The 22,622-nt window shown below is 50.1% G+C and overlaps 2 protein-coding genes across 2 annotated transcripts; both read left to right on the top strand.

The window, feature by feature from the left end:
• On the top strand, positions 1-8,607 carry LOC144740219 (biotin-dependent 3-methylcrotonyl-coenzyme A carboxylase beta1 subunit-like). The gene is made up of 12 exons (XM_078623075.1): positions 1-495; positions 2,277-2,542; positions 3,118-3,296; positions 3,701-3,781; positions 4,086-4,264; positions 4,822-5,017; positions 5,157-5,248; positions 5,494-5,647; positions 6,422-6,532; positions 7,130-7,206; positions 7,501-7,582; positions 8,007-8,607. Exons 1-12 carry the CDS (start codon positions 68-70, stop codon positions 8,088-8,090), a joined length of 1,929 nt encoding a protein of 642 aa, XP_078479201.1. The 5' UTR covers positions 1-67; the 3' UTR covers positions 8,091-8,607.
• Positions 8,608-10,585: 1,978 nt separating this feature from the next.
• Positions 10,586-22,149, top strand: LOC144740230 (mesoderm induction early response protein 1-like). The gene is made up of 9 exons (XM_078623085.1): positions 10,586-10,655; positions 14,374-14,463; positions 15,399-15,453; positions 17,794-17,865; positions 18,188-18,292; positions 19,881-20,017; positions 20,595-20,676; positions 21,046-21,140; positions 21,433-22,149. The coding sequence occupies exons 1-9, from the start codon at positions 10,644-10,646 to the stop codon at positions 21,697-21,699; spliced, it is 915 nt and encodes a 304-aa protein (XP_078479211.1). The 5' UTR covers positions 10,586-10,643; the 3' UTR covers positions 21,700-22,149.
• The last annotated feature ends 473 nt before the right edge of the window (positions 22,150-22,622 follow it).

Below are 22,622 nucleotides of genomic sequence, written 5' to 3'. Positions count from 1 at the left end.
CGCCCGCGGGGGTTTTCGATTCCACGCGTCCCACCACCCGAGTGAATCGAATCGGATCGGGTCCGCGATGATCGTGGTGGCGGTCACGGCGTCTCGGCGCCTCCAGGGGTCGCGGGGGCCGCTCGGGGTGAGGCTCGGGGCGGGAGCCGCCGTGAGAGGAGCCGTGGGAGATTGCGTGAGAGATTGCGTGAGAGATTGCGTGAGAGGAGCCGTGGGGGCCGTGAGTGGAGGCGTGAGATGTTGCGGTGGCGTGAGACGGGTTAGCGGGGTCGGGAGAGAATTCGGGGTGGTGAGCCGAGTGAGAGGATGCGTGAGAGGGGTGAGCGGAGTGAGTGGAGGTGGAGGAGGTGGTGGAGGTGGTGATGGAGTGGAGGAGGCGAGGGGCCAAGTCGTGAGAGTTGGCGGCGGGGCTCGCGTCCTGGCCGGCAGCGTGAGCCCCGCGCTGCGACACGTGTACGAGGCGAACCTGAGACGCAGCCTCGGCATGGAGGACAGGTAGGAGGAGGGGGGGTGGACACGCGGACAGACAAACACGTGGAGGACACGCGGTGGGGGGTGGACAGGTCGCTTCTGGGAGACGTGCAGAGACAGGCACCCACACACACGTGGGGGGGAGACACTTGACCCAGATACACATGGCGACTTGGAGAGCAGTGCCAGGGAAACGGGGATTGGGGGAGGAAAGATGCGGGGACATGGTGGACATGGGGCATTCGGTGGACATGGGGAGACACGGGGGAAGAAACACGGGGAGAGAGACACGGGGAGACAGACACCTGACATAGACACGGGGAGACACGGGGGGAGAGAAAAGGGGAGGGAGACACCTGACATAGACACGGGGAGAGAGACACGGGGAGAGAGACACGGGGAGAGAGACACGGGGAGAGAGACAGGGGGAGAGAGACACGGGGAGAGAGACACGGGGAGAGAGACACCTGACATAGACACGGGGAGACACGGGGGAAGAGACACGGGGAGAGAGACACGGGGAGAGAGACACCTGACATAGACACGGGGAGACACGGGGGGAGAGACACGGGGAGAGAGACACCTGACATAGACACGGGGAGAGAGACACGGGGAGAGAGACACGAGGAGAGAGACACCTGACATAGACACGGGGAGAGAGACACGGACGAGTGGCATGAGTGGAGTTGGCCCGCTGGCCCAACTTCTATTTGGGAGCTTCACGTCACTCCACCACAACCACGATACGTCGCACACGCGGCGTTACTTAATTATCACGGTTGTGGAAATGAATAAACCAAGTTCAGGTTCATTGCAATAACTCTCCATGTTTTTATTTATTAGAATTGTGAGTTCATTTGTTTCTTTCAAGTTTGGTGTTACCCATATATTTTCATAGGGCCGCCGCGGTGGCGAGATGTTAACTATCTCGCATGGTTTACAGGCGGTCGTGGGTTCGACCCTGACCACTGCATATTTGGAATTTGCGGTGTATCTCTCCCCGTAGTCGCGTGGATTTTTCTCCAGGTCCTCCGGTTTACCCTTCCACATGTAGAAACACACGTTTAGAGTATTTGGTTCAATCTATATTTGAAGCTTTCGTGACTGAAGGAATCCATACTCTTTGGTTCTTTCGGTAAAGTCACGTAGGTATAAAAATAAAATAGATCATGACGTTTCGGGCGCAACACAAGCGTCCGTCATCAGGTGGGAAAGCATGGCCTGCTGCTGATTCAGACTCTTTTTGGTTGCTATACATTTCCACGTGATCAGCCACTTCGTTGCGCTATCATTCGTGGCCAGGTCGCTTCTGAATAAATGAAAATCTTTGTTTTTATCTGGGGCCCCTTCAACTATCTGGGACTCCAAGCTTTTGCTCAGTTTGCTTGGGCCGAGCGGCACTGCTGGAAATAGGGAGACGTGGGAACATGGAGGAGGGGAGAGAAAGACCCCCGTATAGCCGCAACAGACTGTTGGGAGAAGTGCTGTTAGCAAGCAACACGAAGAGGGTGGGTGACCAGCACCACGCCAGGCCACCTTCGTCTCCCTAAGTAGCGATGTTTACACACCGCACCAGGTACTCATTTGAGGCTGAGTCGACCTAAGGGAGGCCCAGGACCGGTTCAGATACTCGTCACTGGCGTTGACCTTGAGCGGGAACTAAACCCGGGTCGCCAGTTTAATAGCTCAGGGAAACAATGAGAGACACGGCAACCCAGAGAGACGCAAAGGGACACTCCACCCTTACTCTTTCTTGCCCCCTGCCTCCCTATTGCCTCCCCTTGCCCTCCCCCCCAATCCACCAGGATGCAGGTTGCCCTCTCGCGGGTCCGCACAGCCTCATCCGCCGAGGCCATCGCACGCCACACTCAGCGCAACAAGAAGCTGCTGGCGAGGGACAGGCTCTCGATGCTGCTCGACCCCCCCTGGAGCCCCGGAACCCCGAACACATCCCCACAAGGACCCCTGGGAGCCCTGAGCCTACAGGGGGTTTCTCCCTTTCTGGAGCTGAGCCCCATGGCTGGGATGGACCTCCCTGAAGGAGACGTGCCTGGAGCAGGGTGCATAACGGGTGTGCGAGCATGTCTGCGTGTGTGTCTCCATGTTCGTGTATCTTTGTGTGTCTTTCAGAATGTGTGTCTGTGTATCTGTTGACGTGTCTCCGTGTTTATGTATCTTCGTGTATCTCTGTGTATTTATCTGTGAGTGTCTTAGTCTGTGTGTGAGTGTATTTATTTATTTATTGGTGTGTGTGTGTGCGCTTTACACGTGAAATATTTGGACACTCTCCCATAATGAGCTCCACTGGCAGGCAAGGATGCGTTGGCTGGGTCATGTAGCCCCGCATGCCCAGCCACTGCATGTCCAAGGAGTGTCTGTTTGGCCTGATAGAGGGGGCTCGGTGGGAACTGTACGGACTAGACAAGAGATGGACTGACCAATGACTGGTCAGAATGAGGATATTACTACTGGATGAATCCGATGAGCTATAAAGCTCTTTTACACAGATGTACGAATGGTCTCAAGAATGGGCCACTGTGGAGCAGGCTCGTGAAGGACAACACTGGGCTAGGCGTGGGCCATGACAAGCGTGTGTCCCCATGTGTCCCCACGTGTCACCCTGTTGTCCCCGTGTCTCTGCGCTAGGTGTGGGCCGTGTTGCCGGATCATGGTGCGTCCTCGTGGTGAATGACGCCACTGTGAAGGGCGGCTCCATGTACCCGATCGCCGTCAAGAAGCAGCTGAGGGCCCAGGAGGTGGCGCACATGAATCGGCTGCCGTGCATCTACCTGGTCGACTCGGCTGGGGCCTTCCTGCCTCTACAGGTGAGCACACCTGTGTGTGTGTGTCTGTGTATGTTTGAGCTGAGCTGTGTGTGAGTGTGCCTCAACTAAGTATACACTTGTGTGTGTTTATGCACTCCTGTGTGTGTATACACCTGTATAACTGTCCATGCACACCTATGTATGGGTCTCACCTGTGTGTATGTGTGTTCATGCATACCTCTGTGTGTGTGTGTATGCAAGAACGTGTGTATAGGTTTATGTACACCTGTGACTGATTTGTGATGTCTGTGGCTATTACGTGCATATTTACGTGTGTACGAGTGTGTATACGCATGTTTGTAAGGATGTATCCTTGTAGATGTCTGTAGGTGTGTGTATACGTATCTATACGTGTGCCTGTGTGTGTGGCTATATGGGCGATCGTTGCCTCTGTTTCCATTTAGGCAAAAATCTTCCCAGACCGCGAGCACGGAGGCCGCGTGTTTTACAACGAAGCCGTCATGAACGCCGTTGGCATCCCTCAGGTGACCTTTGACCCCTGACCTTAATCCTCAAACCCTAACATCATATCCCAAACTCCAATCCATCGCACCTCCAACACCCTCCCTCCAAAATCTTGACCTCACTCTGCACACAGCATTGTGGGTAACTCCCCTCATTATGTGCAGCAGGCATATGTGGTGGTGTTTTGTGGGTAACCCCTGTGATGCCGTGCGGCATGTCTGTGGCAGCGGTGGTGCATTATGGGAATTTACCATGATACCTTGCCACGTTTGTAGGTGGTGGTTAATTGTGGGTGACTCCCATGATGCCTTGCGGCGTGCGTAGGTGGCGGTGGTGCTGGGGTCATGTACGGCAGGGGGAGCGTACGTGCCCACGATGGCTGGCGAGGCGGTGATGGTGGGGGGTGTGGGAAGTCTGTATCTGGGGGGGCCCCCCCTCGTCCGCGCCGCCACCGGGGAGAGGGTGACCCCCGAGGAGCTGGGGGGGGCGAGGATGCATGCCAGGTGCGCGGTGACACTCATTACAGTGACATTCATATAGTGACACACTGATGCAGCGTCACCCGAATAAGCCAATACACAAACATGAATTTGCACACGACTACATGAATACACTTGTACAGAAACACAATAACATACCAATACACACACCACAACATGAATACATGTTATTATATACGAATATGTACACTTTTACAGTAACACATTCATATACAGCTACGGACAGTAATATATATCGTAACACACACAAACATATAAACACAAGTACACAAACAAAAGCAAGGCCAATTATCAAAAAGTGTCGTGATGACTGTGACGTTACCACGGCACTTGTGCCTGGATCGGTGGACTTTGAAGCCATGTGAAGCCTCAAAAGGCTCATCGGCAGGAGGTCACAGAATAGGCCCAAGTGTTATGAGTTAGCGGACTGGGATGACTGACCAAAGCTCTACCTACGATCCCCATCTTGCCGTTGCTACAGCTGTTGGACGCTCCTTTCGTTGTTGTGCTCCTCGCTCCACTGCCTTCCCACTAACCCTGACCTCTGACCCCCAACCCAGTGTGAGCGGCTGCATCGACCACTTCTCTGAGACGGAGCAAGAGGCGCTAGAGCTGACTCGGAATATAGTGGCCAATCTGACTCCGGAGAACCCCCTCAGTGAACCGGGCACCCACTGGGAGGAGCCCCTGTTCTCTGCAGCGGGGCTCAGGGGTCTGGCCCCGAAGAGCTTCAGCCACAATCTGGATCCCCGCCTCGTGAGGAGTGGCACCTCACCTCCCCACACACACACAAACACTTCACCTTCTGAGATGATTCACGTCACCACCCGCACTGACAATTCACATCTCCACCCACACTCCCGTGTCCCTGTTGTGTCCCTGTGTTTATGAGAAGGTGCTGTCCCGCATTCTGGATGGGAGTCGTTTCCTGGAGTTCAAGAGTCTGTACGGAGACACGCTGGTCACTGGGATCGGAGAAATCATGGGGTATGGACACATGGTGACACATGAAGACACACAAGGATACAGGAAGACACATGCAGATGTTGTAACTAAGGGGGACAAATGGGTACACACTCCCCGTATCTCAGTGTCCACGTGTCTCCGCGTCTCTACGCCACCTCATCTCAGTGTTTGTTTAGATGCGCTGGTGTGCCACTGTTTTCTCAGTGTCCCCCTGTCGCTGTATTGTCCCTGTGTGATGTTGTCGCCGTGTTGTGCCCGTGTCTCAGTGTCCGTGTAGGTGTGGTGGCGAACCACGGGTTTCTCTCTGCCCGCGCTGCGCTCAAGGGAAGCCATTTTGTGTCACTGTGTGAGCAGAGGGGAATCCCCCTCGTCTTCCTGCAGAACACGGCCCCCACGGGGTCACGCCCGGACATGGACACGGTACGCGGACAACACGGGCATACAGGGACATGGATACAATGAGACATGAGCGCACAGAGGGAAAACACAGAGACACTGTGACACAGTGACATGGCCAGGGCTATCCATAGGGGGGTGCGGAGCCCAGGGCAAATCAAACTAAACCGGAAGTATTACATTTTACATTGTGACGTCGCAGCGCGAGGCTAGGGACGGCTCTGGCCGTGGCCATGACATAGAGATATGTTACGAAGAGACGAGGTTCATGAAAATGACACGTGGACATGGGGACACTGAGACAAGTATACACTGAGATAGGTAAGGACATGGGCACATGGGGACTTGGTGATGACATGGGATGCCTGACATGGGGATAAGAAGACAGACAAGATGGGGACAACACAAGGGACATTGTATAAGGACAATACAGGTACAGGGGGACATGGGGAGATCGGGAGGCAGGAAAAGGCATCACAATCAAATGCACGACCAAGAGCATCTGTGTCTCTTCAAAAACAAGAAACACAGAACCCATGTCCTCTTGTCTCAGTGTGCTTGTTTTTAAGTATCCCTGGGTCCCCGTGTCCTTCTGTCCCTGTTTTCCCCATTTATCCCATGTGTCCCATGTGTGCCAATATTTTTGTGTCCCCATGTGTCTCTGTATTCCATCTTCCGTGTGTTTCAACATATCCCCGTGTTGCAGCATTTGTATGTCTCCCTATGTCCCCGTGTCTCCATGGCATTATGCCCCTGTGTGTTCATGTGTTTCCATGTGGCCGTATGTCTGTGTCTCAGGAGGAGATTGTCCGCTCTAGAGGAGCCATGATGGCCTCTGTTGCTTGCGTCTCGGTCCCCAAGATCACGGTGGTGATTGGAGGGAGATACGGAACAAGCAGCTATGCCATGGTGAGACGTGGGGACACGGGAACACTGAATAAAGTGATAATCCTGTTGCTGATATTAAGGATACTGCTGAAGGATGATGATTATTATGTTTCTGCTTCTAATTTTGCTGCTGATAATGTTGAGGATGATTATACCGCTGCAGCCGATGGTGACAATTATTTATTGTTTGATCGTGATGATACTGGTAATGATGATGATGGTGATGTTGTTGATCCATAATATACGTTTTTTGGGTTAGATCGCGTAAATATATAAATGTGTCGTTAAAACCCGCCACCACCCGACACAGCCAACTAGTAAGGGTTGTCACGTAAACAGAATGTGGGCAATCCGTCACTAGTACAGCACACCGGTATGTTGGAGAGCCAAGCCACAACATTTACAATCTGAGTACGACGTTTGGCCAGTAATTACAACTAGCTTCATCAGGCGACAGCCAGATTTGTGGAGAAGTCCACCTGTTTCGTTCCTTATATGCTGTGTCGGGTGGTGGCGGGTTTTAACGACACATATTTACACGATCTAACTGACAAAACCTATTATGGATGATATTGGTCGCGAAAGCCGACATGTTAAACTGATGTTGTTGATGTTCAGTGTGGTCGTGCCTTCTCTCCACGTTTCCTCTTCCTGTGGCCCGGAGCGAATACCAGGATGGAGTCTGAACAGAAGAAGTGAGAACCCACCGCTCACTCACCACTCACTCACCACTCACTCACCACTCACTCACCACTCACTCAACGCTCACTCACCGCTCACTCACCACTCACTCACCATTCACTCAACACTCACTCAACACTTACTCACCATTTACCCTCTAACCCATGTTTCCCTGTGTCCCCGTATCTCTGTACATCTCCGTGGCTTTTTAAGTCCTTTTATCTCCATTGATCAATTTGTTCATTGTGTGCACGTGCCCTTATGTCTCCGTTTGTCCCTGTGTGCCCTCGCATATCCCCGTGTGCCAGGCTAGGTGATGAAACATCGTCTCTCTACTCTACGGCGCGGATTTGGGACGATGGAGTCATCCTTCCGCAGGATACGCGCACGGTGGGGACACGGGGACATGGGGTCACAAGACCACAGAGAGAAATGTAGAGACATGGGGATACATTCGAACTTATGGAGATGGGAGGATACATAGATATGTGGACATGGAGACACATGGGTGATATGGAGACAATGGCACACAAAAAGCAGGAGACACTTGAAGATACATGGGGATATGGGAATGGAAAGACTGTCAGGGACAAATGGAGAGACATGGGGACATGCAGACACAAAGAGGCATCAATGGACACGCAGTTAAACTGATAACATTGACACAGGGGGGCACATGGACAAATGTATACAAATGGGGACATACACGGACACTCAGAGATATAAGGAGCCAGGGAAAAACACAAACTCGCACAGACATAGTGGTAACACAGAGACACATGGGGACACTTGCTCAAATGTCTCTCCTCCACAGGTGCTGGGCTGGTGTCTCCGGATCGTCTCCACACAGAGACAGCCCCTCCCCATCTCCCCCATGCCCCCAATCCGCTTTGGATGACCCCTCACTTCTCACCCTGTGGGGTGACGGAGGGAGCGGTGAAACAAAGGCGGCAGAGTGCACGTGGCCTTAATAAGGGCTCACAAACTGCAAGAGTGGTGTTTGTGCCTTGATGGAGCTTTAATTCGAGATGTTTGCTCACACAGTGTGTGGTTTTTATTGCGATTCTGTGTGCCTTCCCATGTGTCATGGGGAGGCCCTGTGTCTCCATGTCCCTGTCTTAAGTCTTCCCATGTCTTTGAGTATCTTTGTCTATCCATGTCTTTGTATTCTCATCTCCGTGTGCCTCTGTGTCCCTGTGTCTCGTTCTGTCTCAATATCCAGCTGTCTCCATTACCGTGTCTATTGTTTTTTTTGTCTCTTCCCTGTGTCTCCATATGCCGCTGTCTCCATGTCCCCATGTCTCCATTCTGCCTTGTATCCCATTTCTCTGTTTTCTTGTCTTCCTGTCTGCGATAATTGTGCAAAAACAATGCAATTACTCTGAGAGTTTCAATAAAGGAAGTAATCACTGTCATTTGTGCTCGTGACATAGGCATGTTAGGCAGAAAACAGCGTGAAGTTCACACAAGGGGTTGCTTTATTATTTGTTTTATAAGCACTGCAAAGAGGGGGTATTGTACATCAACGTAAATAGATAATTCTCAGAGATTTACTTTCCCAAATTCCAAAACCAAATTTAATGTGATGTTTTTTGTATGTGTGGAGTCATTGCTGATCACCAAGCTGAGACCGTCAGATTGCAACACTTGAAAACCTAGTTTAATCACGGGCGGCTGAAACCTGGATTTGAATCCTCGATATCAGTGGTGCTGGCTCATGAGCTTCCTTCAAGTTCAAGTTCATCAAGTTCATTGATTAGGTATAGCCCTGTGAGCCATTTGGCTCTTAAATCGGGTGCAACCGCAACAAACAGAAAACAAAAACATGAACAAGAAAACATCTTAAAGTGACTATGTGCAAACAGAAAATCCAAGAAAAGACAGCAAAATATTGCATAAAAAGCACCGTACACCAACACTGTGTGCAAAAATCCCAGTGGGATGCAAGTCAAACAACAACAAGCACAAGACAACTTAGATTAAGGCCATCAGTCTAACTCTGTACTACAACAAACAAACATGGCCAAACCAAACAACTTTTCGAAAATCAAAATAAAGCCATAAAAGTGTAGTAGGTTCCAGGAGACTTGGACGACGTAGTTGGAGGCACACTTATTTATTAAGCACAAAGTACATAACAGGCCGAGATGTACAACACTCGAAGGGGTATCGGCCCCTTCACCCGTCTAACAGGGAGGTCAACACTCTATGTCACAGCTAGCCTTACTCCTCCACTACAGGGCTAGGGGAGGCTAGCTAACCCAGCTCTGGTTAAGCTGGGATTACGGCACCCTGAGTCCCCAGACCGGCTCTTACAAGAGCATCGGCTCTGGGCTCTTGGGGCCACGCCACTGGCTTGCCCTGGTCGGTCCTGAGAAGGACAGCGATCCAGGGGAGTCCCAGGGCCTATCTAGCAGGTCTTCTTGCTTCTCTGGTTAAGGCTGAACACTGAACCCCGAGCCCTCCGGCTCACCGCCTTATATAGCAACTCCCCCACTGAGGGGTGGAGCCGTGAGGGATCCCAGCGCCGTGTTAGCCCCCCAGGCTAAACGGTGCGGACGTGGATGTAAGCACCTCTCGGCGTACGGGCATAACCACGCCCAGTGTGTTTGTTTGCCCTCCGTAACACCTCTACAAAAGCAATGAAACAGTGATCATAGGAACTGTGACCGTGGTGCGATGTGAATGCTGAATCCATTGCCCCCCAGATTTACTTCCTTTGCTATAACGTACTCAAACTTATTGGTACCCAATTCCGTTTTTTGTACTTTGTACCTTGCCATAACGTACTCGAGATTTACGAACTTTACGATTGAAACTCAACATGTTTTATGATGCACAGTGACATTGAACCTGGCACGCCTTCAAGAACTACTCTGAGTAAATACCGAAGTCTCTGCGAATTGTTTAGAAGACTCTTACGTATCCTTTGTATTGCGCTTTCGTTTTTTTTTAGTTCCACTTTACAAAACCTCGTCCTATCATTGCCATTCAATCAATACACTAATTGACATCAATATAAAGACCCACAAAATAACTTGGAATGCAAACAGCCTTGTGATGACGTCATCAACACGCTTTACAATTCCCCACCCATCATGGAGGCTCGTCAATTAACGGACGGCCTTAAAAAGGGGGGGTGGATATGAGGCGACGTTTCGGATCATGGCCCTTGTTCACAATACATACCGGAGAGAGAGAGACAACGAATACGAGCATGGAGACCGAAGATTCCATACTTAAAACCCACTTTTTCCCCTACCCAACATGGTGTCCCTGCTCTTCATCGGCGATGACGACACAAGGCAACGCAAGGCGCCTTTTCATTGGCGGAGGATCCCCCGTCGCTCCGCCCACTCTGTGACGTCAGCGTCAATGGTGGGGGCGGGCGGGGGGGGGCGGCGGTTGTTTGGTGTCGCTTGTTGGCGAGGAGGAGGAGGACGTGGTGGAGATGAGCGACGAGGTGAGGAAGGCGGCTCAGATTCGGCAATGAATACATCGTCATTTAAACGAGCACATCGTGGGTGGGTTGGTTGGTGGGTGGGTGGGTGGGGGAGGGATTGAGAGATTCTGCGGAGGCACGACTAGATGGACGGGCCTCCGCCGTGGGAATGTGGAATTTCCACCGTTTGGATTCGGTGCCGCCATTCGAGATGAGCACTGCCACCTCTAACCCCGACTAGCACCGCTTTAAGGGATGCGAGACCACGGGAACGGGGGAGGGGGACGTCGAGAGAGATGCGTTCACGTGCTGGGGCTGAAGTTGCCGGGAGAGGGCGGCACACGGAGGAGTCGTGGTGCTCGCTGAGCCCCATCTGTGCGGACCTCCACGTGCGTGCCCAGCGTGGTGGTGTGTGGTGGTGGTGGTGTGTGGTGGTGGTGGTGGTGTGTGGTGGTGGTGGTAGTGTGTGGTGGTGGTGGTAGTGTGTGGTGGTGGTGGTAGTGTGTGGTGGTGGTAGTAGTGTGTGGTGGTGGTGGTGTGTGGTGGTGGTGTGTGGTGGTGGTGGTGGTGTGTGGTGTGTGGTGGTGGGGTGTGGTGGTGGTGTGTGGTGGTGGTGGTGGTGTGTGTGGTGGTGGTGTGTGGTGGTGGTGGTAGTGTGTGGTGGTGGTGGTAGTGTGTGGTGGTGGTGGTAGTGTGTGGTGGTGGTGGTAGTGTGTGGTGGTGGTGGTAGTGTGTGGTGGTGGTGGTAGTGTGTGGTGGTGGTGGTAGTGTGTGGTGGTGGTGGTAGTGTGTGGTGGTGGTAGTAGTGTGTGGTGGTGGTGGTGTGTGGTGGTGGTGGTGTGTGGTGTGTGGTGGTGGGGTGTGGTGGTGGTGGTGTGTGGTGGTGGTGGTGGTGTGTGTGGTGGTGGTGTGTGGTGGTGGTGTGTGGTGGTGGGGTGTGGTGGTGGGGTGTGGTGGTGGTGGTGGTGGGGGGCATCCCTCGGGTTCTCCGCTCTCCCGCATTATAAGACCCCCCCCCCCGCTCCACTTTTCTAATTTAAAGAGTTTGTTGGGGGGGGGGTCTCATCACCCGGTGTGTTTGTGTGAGCAGATTTGGAGCCACGCGTCTTACTTTCGGGAGCGTCTTATAATTCGGAAAATTCGGGATGGCTTTTTTTTGTTTACAAAAGAAAGGAAATGTAGCTAAACATTCATAATATATATTTTTTGTTAGGGTTAGATCGCGTTAAACCCGGGGTGAAACGACACCCCGGGTTTAACTACACATGCAAAAACAACCTATATTATGGATGATATTGGTAGGAACCTCCTGGTTACACCAGCCCACAGGGGATTATTGTGTCCGTCGTGCAGGGAGGGGCTGGGTGGGGAAGGGCTGGGTGGGGGTGGGGAAGGGCTGGGTGGGGAGGGTGGGGGTGGGGAGGGGCTGGTTACCCCGTGGTGCCCTTATAAAACTCAACGTTTAACCTACTCACGTCGGCTTGTGCCCGCCCTCACAGTCGGCCATATTTGCGGAATACACCACGCCGCCGTTGATCCTGGCCATTGACCGAGCAACCCAACGTTCCTACCAGCTCCCTCCGCAGGAATGTGTTATTGGTCGCGAAAGCCTACGTGTTATCCCGATTGTTGGAGTGGCCCTACTTTTGGGACTCAAACTCAAGTACACTAATGGACGGAGGAGCAATCCCACGGCCTTCACGGCGTCAGTGGCGAGTGGGTGTTCGGTGCTTGGGAAATGCCGCGAAAGCCAAAACCGCGATATTCATTGCTTAAGTCGTTACCTAAATGATGGGGTTAGGTGCACGGCAACTAAAAATAGAGATCACGATTGAAATAAGTACTGGACTGTATGCCAAAGGGGCCGTCCATAAATGACGTCACGCACCTAAGGGGGGGGGGTCAGACATTTGTGACGATGTGTGACGAGGGGGGGGGGGGGTTGAGAAATGTGACGTCACATCAAAATGCGCGACTTTAAATAAATATAGAATTGTTATAACAACACTAATTGTTATAACAGCACTACAATGACAATAGTTTAAAGCGATTTGAAGCATGTTTTATTTTCAAAATGGAAATATGGTTTTGGGGGGGGGGGGGGCAGAGCTTTGTGACGTCATTTTTCAGGGGGGGGGGTCTGACTTTTTGGAACGCCGTGTGACGAGGGGGGGGTCGAAAATCGTCCAAAATCGTCCAAAATCGCGTGACGTAATTTATGGACGGCCCCAAATAAACTAAAACCAAAATGATTTAAATAAACATATAAGTACAGGATACAAAGAAATACATTCCTAGACAATAAATAGTATACATACGGAATAAATATGGTACTTACCGATGATGATGAGGGCTGTATGCGTGTTTGTCCGTAGGGTGGGGAGCGGTAGTGATTCGGTTAGCGCGCTGCGCTACGAACCCAGCGACCTGAGTTCGATTCCCGCTCACGGCCACCAATACCACCGGTGACGATCATCAGAACCGGTCCTAGGCCTCCCCTAGGTCGACTCAGTCTCAAATGAGTACCTGGTGCGGTGTGTGTAAACATCACCACGCGGGAGACAAAGGTGGCCGGGCGTGGTGCTGGCCACCCCACCCCCTCGTGTGCCGTGCCGGCCTTCATCGGTGCTCGCGAACAGTACTTGCCATAATAGGGGGCATCTTTGTCCGCGAGACGCTTGCACGCCCCTCTTCACGGTATCAGCCAATGATACAGTACTACCGGGTACGGTATACCCGCAAAAGGCCAAAACTCGTGACCACGATTGCTAAATTGGTATTCAAAGAGGTTGCCCGCGATAGGTCGAAACCGCGAAGTATAAACACGGGTACTCCCCCAGGGGTATTACCAACCCACACGGTCCAACATGGTAAAGTATGGTCATGAATACGTATGACCCACAGGGACTGTGAGGCGGTTTCGTCCAGTAGCGGATAGACAATGGGGCTGCCTACTGCTATTGTTATTCCATATGCACATGCAGGCTAATACTGTTAAACGAGCAGGGCTTGTATTCAATAAAACTACTGCATTCCCAACTCTCCACTCTAAACAGGGGAGTTGAAAGAAACTTCGTCAACTTCTAAATCCTCGATGATGGCCGATCATCAATACTAACAACATCGTAGCAACAAAGGGAGGGAATGCATTCCCGGCAGAACGTTCACTACAAAGATGGAGTTTTGAAATCATCGCATGTGAAAGAGTGAGATGGGTTGCGTCACATGATCGTGAGAGATATGGGTGTCTTGGCCTTCGTCAAGGAACATAAAATATCACGCGAACTCTGGTCATCCTCGCAGCGGCTTTTGTTTCGCCATCGAACAAATGTAGTCAGAGCATCGTGCGCTTTCGGATGTGCTTTTGCGGCCGTCTGGAACACTCTTCCTTCCGATATTAGGAAGCTACTGGAGCTATGCACATCTTAAATCTGGATTGAAAACTGCTTTTTGTGTTTTGTTTGTTGTCCTTCTCCCGCACCTTCTATTAGCATATTTGGCTATGTACGGTGCGAAAGAAGCTCAACATACATACATTCAACGGTGAATTGATTGTGGATAATGATAAGAGATTAGTGTGGTAAAAATTGTTCCATCATCGATGTTATTAAAACAATACCCAGGTCCCTGGTTCCCTCAGTTCAGAATTAGCCCCTGACTTGAGAGCAGTGACTGACTCATGGACAGTTAAGTGACATGTGTTATAATGTACATTACACGTGTGTTGTGTGTTGTGCAGGAGATGTTCTTGCGCTATGATTATGATGATCCACCTCCAGCTTCTCCTCCGTCACACGTCTCCACTCACAGCAGCCCAGCGACTCGCAGGGTAGGCTTTTGTGTTTGGCTGGGTTTGGGATAATGTTAAGGAAGGTTTCTGGTCAGGTTTATTATTAGGATTGGTTAGTATTGTGGGTAAGAGCAGGGTTGGCTCGATTATGGACAGTGTTCAGGTTCGCGTTATGTGTTTGGTGTAGATGTTTGTGCGAGTGTACATCCATCAATATATAGGTGTGTGTGTACATCTATAATAAAAGACTTCCACGGCGATGCTGCTTTTATTAACGGTCGTACAGCACGGCTTCGCTCCTTTCCCCTCCGGTATTTCCCTCTTTCCAACCCCGTGGACGAGGCGTCCCTCTCCAAGCTCCCGCGAGGCTCACTCCGCTCCTGCGGCCTCGCCGCTGGCTTACGGCGTGCTGGAAGCGGAGGTGAGCTCCGAGGGAGCGTCCGCCACGTGGGCCGTGGCGAGGAGATGAGCAGCGACGCGGTCCGGAACCCCACACCGACCTCGAGTCCTTCCCCGATCCCCCTTATACCCTACTCGGCGGAGCTACGCCCCACCTCTGGCCTCGCCCCCTCGGGGAACCTTCCCGATAGTTCTCAGCCTCCCCGCCCGTCTTCTCTGGCCCAGATCTTCTCTCTCCTTAGGATTGAATGCTGATGACGTCATGGTGCATGTACCCGTTACCCTCTGGCACCCCCTGGATGGCGCTCTCTCATTACACATCTGTGCAGGCATATGAAGTGACCGGCAGATGACAATATTGGAATGAATTATGAACTTAGTGTGCAAAGTTTTGGTTGTCGGTTTTACCAGATTTCTCTGGTTTCCTTCCACATTAAGCGAAATAGTAATTGTCCATTTGTCTTAATACAGGGCCCTACTTGAAAAGTCTTGAGACGCAGGCTTTCCTGGCTGAACTGCATTCGTATTACTGTTGGGCAAAATAATATATATGTGTGTTGTGTGCGTGTGTGCAGGAGGACTGGTCCTGTCGTGTTAGTATTCCGCTCACTGTGACTAGACCAAATACTGGTACGCACACACCATACATATAAAGACAAGTGTACACATACACACCATACAAAGAAACGAATCCCCCCCCCTATTGCCTTTAACAGACTTGTGGCAACAGCCAGAGTTGTGGAGAAATCCTTCTGTTTCGGTCTTAAATTGAGGGATAAATTTGATCAGGTGCGAAGGTCAGAGGGGGATGGGAAGTTAATGTATTCATGTAAATGACAATGGGTATCTATTATTGGTTAATCAACATACATAATGTATGTACATCCTGCATGCACAATGTGTATGTACATTCTTCCATTTTTGCAGTTTCGCAGTTAATCACCATCGACATGGTGACCTGTATAGGCATGCAGTCAAACAGTGTAGTATTTCATAATACGCTTCCAAGCAGCACTAAGCCTGTAGCTATCAAAATGGTTAAAATTACTTATATTTCTATCAAATTCAACAGATTCTCTAATTTGTCTTGACTAGTAGTAACTAGTTTTGCACAAAACCTCAAAATTATAAAAATCAGAGAATAGGTTTTCCCCTTTTTTCTGGCAACAAACAGGTGTTGAGATGTTAAAACACCAAACTGAAACCTCTTACAAGGAATCATGTCTGCATTAACCACAATACTTGTGGTCAGAATGCAAACAAAAAACATACTCTGATAATATATGCATTGTCTTTGAAACTGATTGGTCCACATCAAAGACAACTTTCTTTTGAGCCTAGTCCCAAACGGTGTTAGATCAAAGGATGCCAAATGGCGTCCTCTGGTCTAACACAAGTATTGTGGTTAATGCAGACATGATTCCTTGTAAAAGGTTTCAGTTTGGTGTTTTAACATCTCAACAGCTGTTTTGTGCCAGAAAAAAGGGGAAACCCTATTCTCAAATGATCAAAATCAATTGAGTGCCGTTGTTGGTACTCGTGTTCTGCCACTGCCGACAGTTGTGTTTTGGAGTATTTAACATTTCTTTGGTGTTCCTTTAGTCTCATCCTGATCATTCGTCCCGTCTAACCAACAGAGGATTTGCTCCCCACACACACACGCACCATACATATACAGTACAAACAGTATGACCCCGTCTAGCCGGACTAACAGTGGGGGGGGGGCTTGTATGGCTGCTGAAAAGTCCGGCTAGACGAGATTTCAATGACAATATATATAAGACAACGACTCTCTGTGTAACGCGATACAGTATATTAGTGTGTGTGTGTAGTGTATGATGTGCGTGTTTAAATACGAAATAAAAAGATACGGTAGTAGTGGGTGTTTGCTGTGTTACTAGTTTGTTTAGGTGAGTCGGTAGTTATGTAGCTCCAAGCTATGCCGATCCCCCCACTCCCCATGGCCCCTCCCCTCACTCCCCATCGCCCCTCCCCCCACTCCCCATCGCCCCTCCCCTCACTCCCCATCGCCCCTCCCCCCATCAGCCCTCCCCCATCAACCCTCCCCAACCACGAACACGTTTCTTTTAGCACAATTAATTCACAACAATTAGGTATTTATATAAATTCAGTTTAACATCAGAATACTTATTTATCCTGGAGGAATCCGATGAGCTATAAAGCTCTTTTTCACAAATGTCCGTGTTCTCATGTGTTGTGTTATACATGTTACTCGGGGTTGTTCGGGGGCACCTGTGGCGCTTCTCACAATCATTTACGGCCTTCGGCCAGGAAAGTCACAAAAAATATTGCAGACGAACGACGCATTCACGCAAGCACCCGATGCTCCGTTTTTAAGTTTGAAAATGAAACATCTTTGAATTGTATTATCTTTTGAATTAGATAATTTTATTTCTTCATTAAAAGCTTATATCATTTTACATCTGGAAGACTTAATTGAAAACGACATTTCGTGTGAATTTTCTCTCGTCGTTAAGTAGATGGCCTTGCTGGGGGTTCGGTTCGATGTGGACTTTCGCCTGTTTGGGATTGCGGGATCGAGATAAGGCGACATCGAGCTGGCCGTGCGAGAAGGACGCCGTCTGCAGATCGATTCCAACGTAATCGAACGTCTGTCCCTGCGCCTCCGTCGTTCATGCAGGGGGCGCGTAGGTTTGCAGTGCCCCCTGCATGAAAACGACGGGAAGTACAGCGTTCATCACAGATAGATAAAGTTGTGCTCTTATATAAGAGTATATTACATAAGAAATTGTACATTTTGTACAATGTTCTTGCACTGAAAATACATTTGTTTTATTTGGCCCGCATTGGTCTTTGGTCTGGCTAAATGCGGAAAAATGGCTAACCAGGGTCCAGCTTGCCGGAGTTGTTACTGTGTACAAAAACAAAGTGTACATACACGCATATCTACCGTACACATACAGGACGGAAATCGTGTATTGCTTACAGGAGTGAACGTGGGATTGAGAAGCCCAAAACATCGTACACGGGCTAAAACAGTAATGAAGCTCATGGAAACAGGTGAGAACCGATATTCACATTTGTGTTCACTTGTTCCCATGCCCCTCTTTGTATTCCAGTGTCCCCTATATTGCTGACCCCCTGCCTCCCCTTGCCCCCATGTCCATATCTCCCCATGCCCCTGTGTCTGTATTCACTTGCCCAATTCTCTGTCACTATGTGCCTGTTTCTCAGTGTCTGTGGGTCTCTTATGTCTCCATATCTCTATCGGTCCCTGTGTCCCATTGTGTGTCTTTACATCTCCTTGTCCCCTTACCACCCATGTCTCCGTGTATTTTTTGTTCCCATATCCATTTGTCTTCACGTGTCTCTTTCCACGCAGGTGAGAAGGATGGGGAGGAGAGCCCTTCGGAGAGGAAGCGAATCATGATTGGGCCAAATTATCAGGCCGTGGTGCCTGAGAGAGCAGAACACAGAGACCCAGCCGGTACCCACAGAGACACACACAGCACAGAGTTACATCCCCTATCCAGAGATACACGGGGACACTCGGGGAGACATAGGACAACACCGGGAGAAGGAATACATGGGGGTTGTAAAGGAAGCTATGGAAAAGCACGGGGAGATGTAGGGAGGCGTTAGCGACACTGCAATTGATGAAGAAAAGAAGGGAGACGGGGAGGGGAGGCAAAGGAAGACACAGATACATGGATACGCATATACAAGGAGAAATAAAGAAACAGAGACACCTTGTGGTTGTAGGCACGTTGAAACATGTGGAGGTGACGAGAAACATGGGGAGGAGAATAGAAACATGTAGAAGGGAAGTGAGACATTGGGAGGAGAAGGGAGATATGGGGACGTGATGTAGATATGGGGACGCACCACCATTTAAAAGAATTTGGTGGTGAGTGTGGTTTTAGGGTTATAGAGCGGGGGTGGGGAATGTCCGGCCCGCGGGCCGTACAAGGCCCGTAAAATAATTTGATCTGGCCCTGCCAAAGCAACCACAGGTGGGACTCGAAATTCAATAAATCTAGGAGCAAACCTGGAAAAGCAGTTGCGAGTAGCAACAGCATCAATACCAGCTAACATCACACGCCTCACCAAAAAGAAGCAGTTCCAGCCATCACATTAGGGGTGAGTTAATTAAATGTTTGACCAAATATAACAGGCTAATTTTTAAGTTGATAAATTTGTATGGCCCGCGAATGATGTTATAAATATCCAAATGGCCCTTGGCAGTAAAACGGTTCCCCACCCCTGTTATAGAGTGTGTGTGGCTGTATGGTTGTGTGGCAGTGGTTAGTGTGGTTGAAGTGTGTGGTTGTAGTGTTGCTATATGTGCTAATGTCGTGGTTGAATGGTTGTAGTGTGGTTATGTTGTTGTGCAGTGGAAGTTGCTGTATTTGTGGTTGTAGTGTGCTTGTTGCCATTATGGTTGCTGCGGATTCCCAGAGTGAGTCTCTAGAACCTGTTCGTTCTGTTGGTGAGGTTGTGGTGTATGTGGCAGTGTTGTGGTTGGTCATGGTTACATGGTTGTGGTTATTATGTAGGGCGTCATGGTTGCGAGATGTTAACTACTTCACCTGGTATACAGTAGGTCGTGGGTTCGATCCCGACCCTGACACGTGTATATTTGGAGTTTGCATCTTCTCCCCATGGTCGCGTAGATTTTTCTCCAGGTCCTCCGGTTTTTCCCTCCACGTTTATAAACATGCGTTTAAAGTATTCGTCTGCTATACATTTCCACATGATAAGCCACTTTCTTGAGCTATTATTTGTGGCCAGGTCACTTGAGCAAAAGAGCTATACAGCTCAGTGGGCCTTGCCTGGTAAAATAAAATGTGTAGGGGTGTCAGGGGAAGGATTCCCACCAATAGGAGGGTTAGTGGGAGGGGTGATCGAGGAGATATAAGGGGAGAACGGGCGGGAAGACGGGGCCTTTGGCGGGAACGAGTTTGGGATTTTGGGGACAGGTGTGGATGGGAGAAAAGGATTAAAAGACGAAACCCCTGCAATCTTGTCGGCTCTCCTTTACAAATGCATAGTATCGTTTTATAATGTGATTGTAGTGGTTGCAGGGGAACGCCAGTGGGAGTCTCTGCTGTGGGATCCGTCCGTGCTGCCCGAGACGACCGTTGCCTCCTTCCTGCTCCACGCGCAGAGCAGAGGAGGGGACGATACCTACAGAGTGTGCGACGACGAGGAGGTGCTCACTACTCGCCCCTCTACTCACCACTACTCCCCATTCACCTTGCTACTCGGCACTTCTCACCACTGCGCCCGTCTCACGGTCTCACAGAGTGCATGAAGACGAGGTGCTCGCCGCTCACCTACCCCTCTACTCACCACAACTGACCACGACTACTGTCTACAAACCACTGTTCACCACCACTTCCCACTACTCCCCATTCTCAGACTCAAGAGGAGATGCTCACAAATTACTTGGCCATCTACTCACCACTCACTTCTCCACTAACCACTGCACTCACCTTTATCCATTTTCTCGCCACTCTATTCACCAGTCTACTCACCATTAACAGACCCACAGGGTGAGGGATGGCAAGGAGGTGAAGAGCTGCTCAATACTCGCTCACCTCTCTAATAATCACTCTACTCACTTCTCACCACTCTGCTTGCCACTCCACTCATCTCACCATAACTACACTACTCGCTACTCTACTCACCCCCCCCTCTGCCTTTGTACCTGCGTGTACCTGTGTGTATGTGTGTGTACACACAGCACTTGTGCTATACGAGGAACTTTGTCTTGTGTGTGTACACAGGCTCTATGGCATCTGATGCGTGCACATTTTGACTCACGGGAGGCGCTGAAGAGAATGTCGTTTGCAGTCAAGAAAGATATTTGTGAGAGACACATGCACACATAATGTACAAATACACACATGTGCATACACATAAAGTCAAGTGCTGAAATTATGTACTGATGCTTTACTGAAAACCGATTCTTGACCTAAATGATACGTACATTGAGTGGCTTGCCCAAGAATATAATATTTTTCTGTGATGCAAGATACAATGTGCGAGTACCTATTAAGGCTGACGTCAATAGGGTGGATGAGCCAGCACCATTCCAAGCTATTCGTTTTTCCTCATGTCATTATGTCTTGTGTGTTCCCCGTATCTCCCTTTTCCCATGTCCCCATGTGTTCTCATATCCCCTTGTTCTCATGTCCTCATTTTGTCCCTGTGTGTCTCCGTGTCTCCGCATGTCAGCTCCTCTGTGTGGATGGAGTAAGGTAGAGCAGAGGAATTTTGAGGTTGGGATGAGAATGTATGGCAAGAATTTCCGCCTCATACAGTCCAGTAAGGTGAGACATAAAGATACAGAGCCACATGAGGGACACACAGTGACAGAGATATGCACAGGTATACAGTGACACTGGGACATACGTGGACATGTCATAATAAATTCCACCTAGTACAGGACAATAAGGTGAGACAGACACACGGGAGATACAGAAACACAAGGGAACAGAGGAACAGAAACGTGGGACATGATGGGGGTGTAGTGATGACACCGTGCCATTTTGTCAGCGTTCAGTTGAGGCTTGAATCGATGCAAGACGTGCACCTGCGTGTGTTGTTATCTGCTTGCCCCAGGTGCGTACACGCTCCGTGGGCGAGTGCGTGTGCTTCTACTACCTGTGGAAGAAGGAACTCACCAATGCGCTGCCCCCCTCCGCCCCCCGTGGCCCCGGCCGCCCCCCCCGCCGGCGCCGCCGCCCCCCGCCACAAAGAGACCCCCCGCGCTGGGGCTCGGTGAGACGAACTCTGGGCCCTGCCCTCCTCCCACACGTGACCCTGATGGCGCTGGGACCCAGGCAGTGGCGCGAGGGGGAGCCCCCCTCACACACGGACCTGAGCTGATGGATCACGTGACCAGCGGTCGGGCATCCTGCCTGAGTCACATGATGTGCGTTCCGTAATCAAGTGACCAGGAACCTTGGGGCCCTGAAAACAGAACTCTCACCCTCACCAAGCGTAGGGAATCCATGGAACAATCTCTGACTTCAATTCAACGAAACGACAAACTGTATTTATGCACCACTACAGGTATCTTTTCGCGGTTGTCATTGGGGACAAGAGTGGAATGTTTTTGTCACTTGACAACAAATCAGTGTTTATAACTTAAGCAAGTTCACTCGCTCCTGACGATGCATGGGGTTTTTATCGTGACAGAATTGATGGAGGTTTATGTAAGTGTGGGCACCAAAGGTTTGTATTCAGTTTTTTGCAAGATGCATTTTCCCCACCCCTGCCTTCTTCCAAATCCTCACCCTTATGCCATTGTAATAAAGTATTTTTATTGAATATAAATGCTCTGCGATGATTCTTGACAAATTTGTAATCATGACGATTACTGGTTCTGGAGCACCGTTCACAAAATGTCAAGTTTTGGTATCATACACTGAATATCACTCAATGTCTTATGTCGTGACACCAAGTGTCTAACACATGGGACGTGATGACGTAATCGCACATCTTGTGCCGTGACGTCGTGTTCGGTGCGAGAGATATGACGTCGAATCGAAAGTCGTACAGGTAGGGATGTAACAAAAGTTGCAGCGACTGAATTTTATGGATTAATATATATAATGACGTCATTGGGTAAAGCCGAATTATATCGGTGGCATGCTTCTTGATTTACGCATGTTGTCGCGTAAATGGTTAGGGGCAGTGACATGCGCTCGTGGTAGCGCTTTCGTCGCTTTGCGGGTGTAATATCCACGATAATACTACGCGCCATCTGTTTCACAGTGGACATTAACAATCCCCTGGCCTTATTTGTA

Source organism: Lampetra planeri, chromosome 3, assembly GCF_965212315.1.
Source record: "Lampetra planeri chromosome 3, kcLamPlan1.2.h2, whole genome shotgun sequence".
NCBI classification, from domain to species: Eukaryota; Metazoa; Chordata; class Hyperoartia; order Petromyzontiformes; family Petromyzontidae; genus Lampetra; species Lampetra planeri.
This window is presented reverse-complemented; position numbering and strand designations above follow the sequence as displayed.

What these genes read in the sequence shown, in the direction of transcription:
- LOC144740219 (XM_078623075.1), top strand. Translation starts at nt 68, where the DNA reads ATGATCGTGGTGGCGGTCACGGCGTCTCGGCGCCTCCAGGGGTCGCGG. An exon ending in AGCCTCGGCATGGAGGACAG is followed by an intron (nt 496 to 2,276) that starts GTAGGAGGAGGG and finishes CCAATCCACCAG; the next exon opens with GATGCAGGTTGCCCTCTCGC. An exon ending in GAACAAGCAGCTATGCCATG is followed by an intron (nt 6,533 to 7,129) that starts GTGAGACGTGGG and finishes GTTGATGTTCAG; the next exon opens with TGTGGTCGTGCCTTCTCTCC.
- LOC144740230 (XM_078623085.1), top strand. An exon ending in GCAGCCCAGCGACTCGCAGG is followed by an intron (nt 14,464 to 15,398) that starts GTAGGCTTTTGT and finishes GCGTGTGTGCAG; the next exon opens with GAGGACTGGTCCTGTCGTGT. An exon ending in GAGTGTGCGACGACGAGGAG is followed by an intron (nt 20,018 to 20,594) that starts GTGCTCACTACT and finishes GTGTGTACACAG; the next exon opens with GCTCTATGGCATCTGATGCG.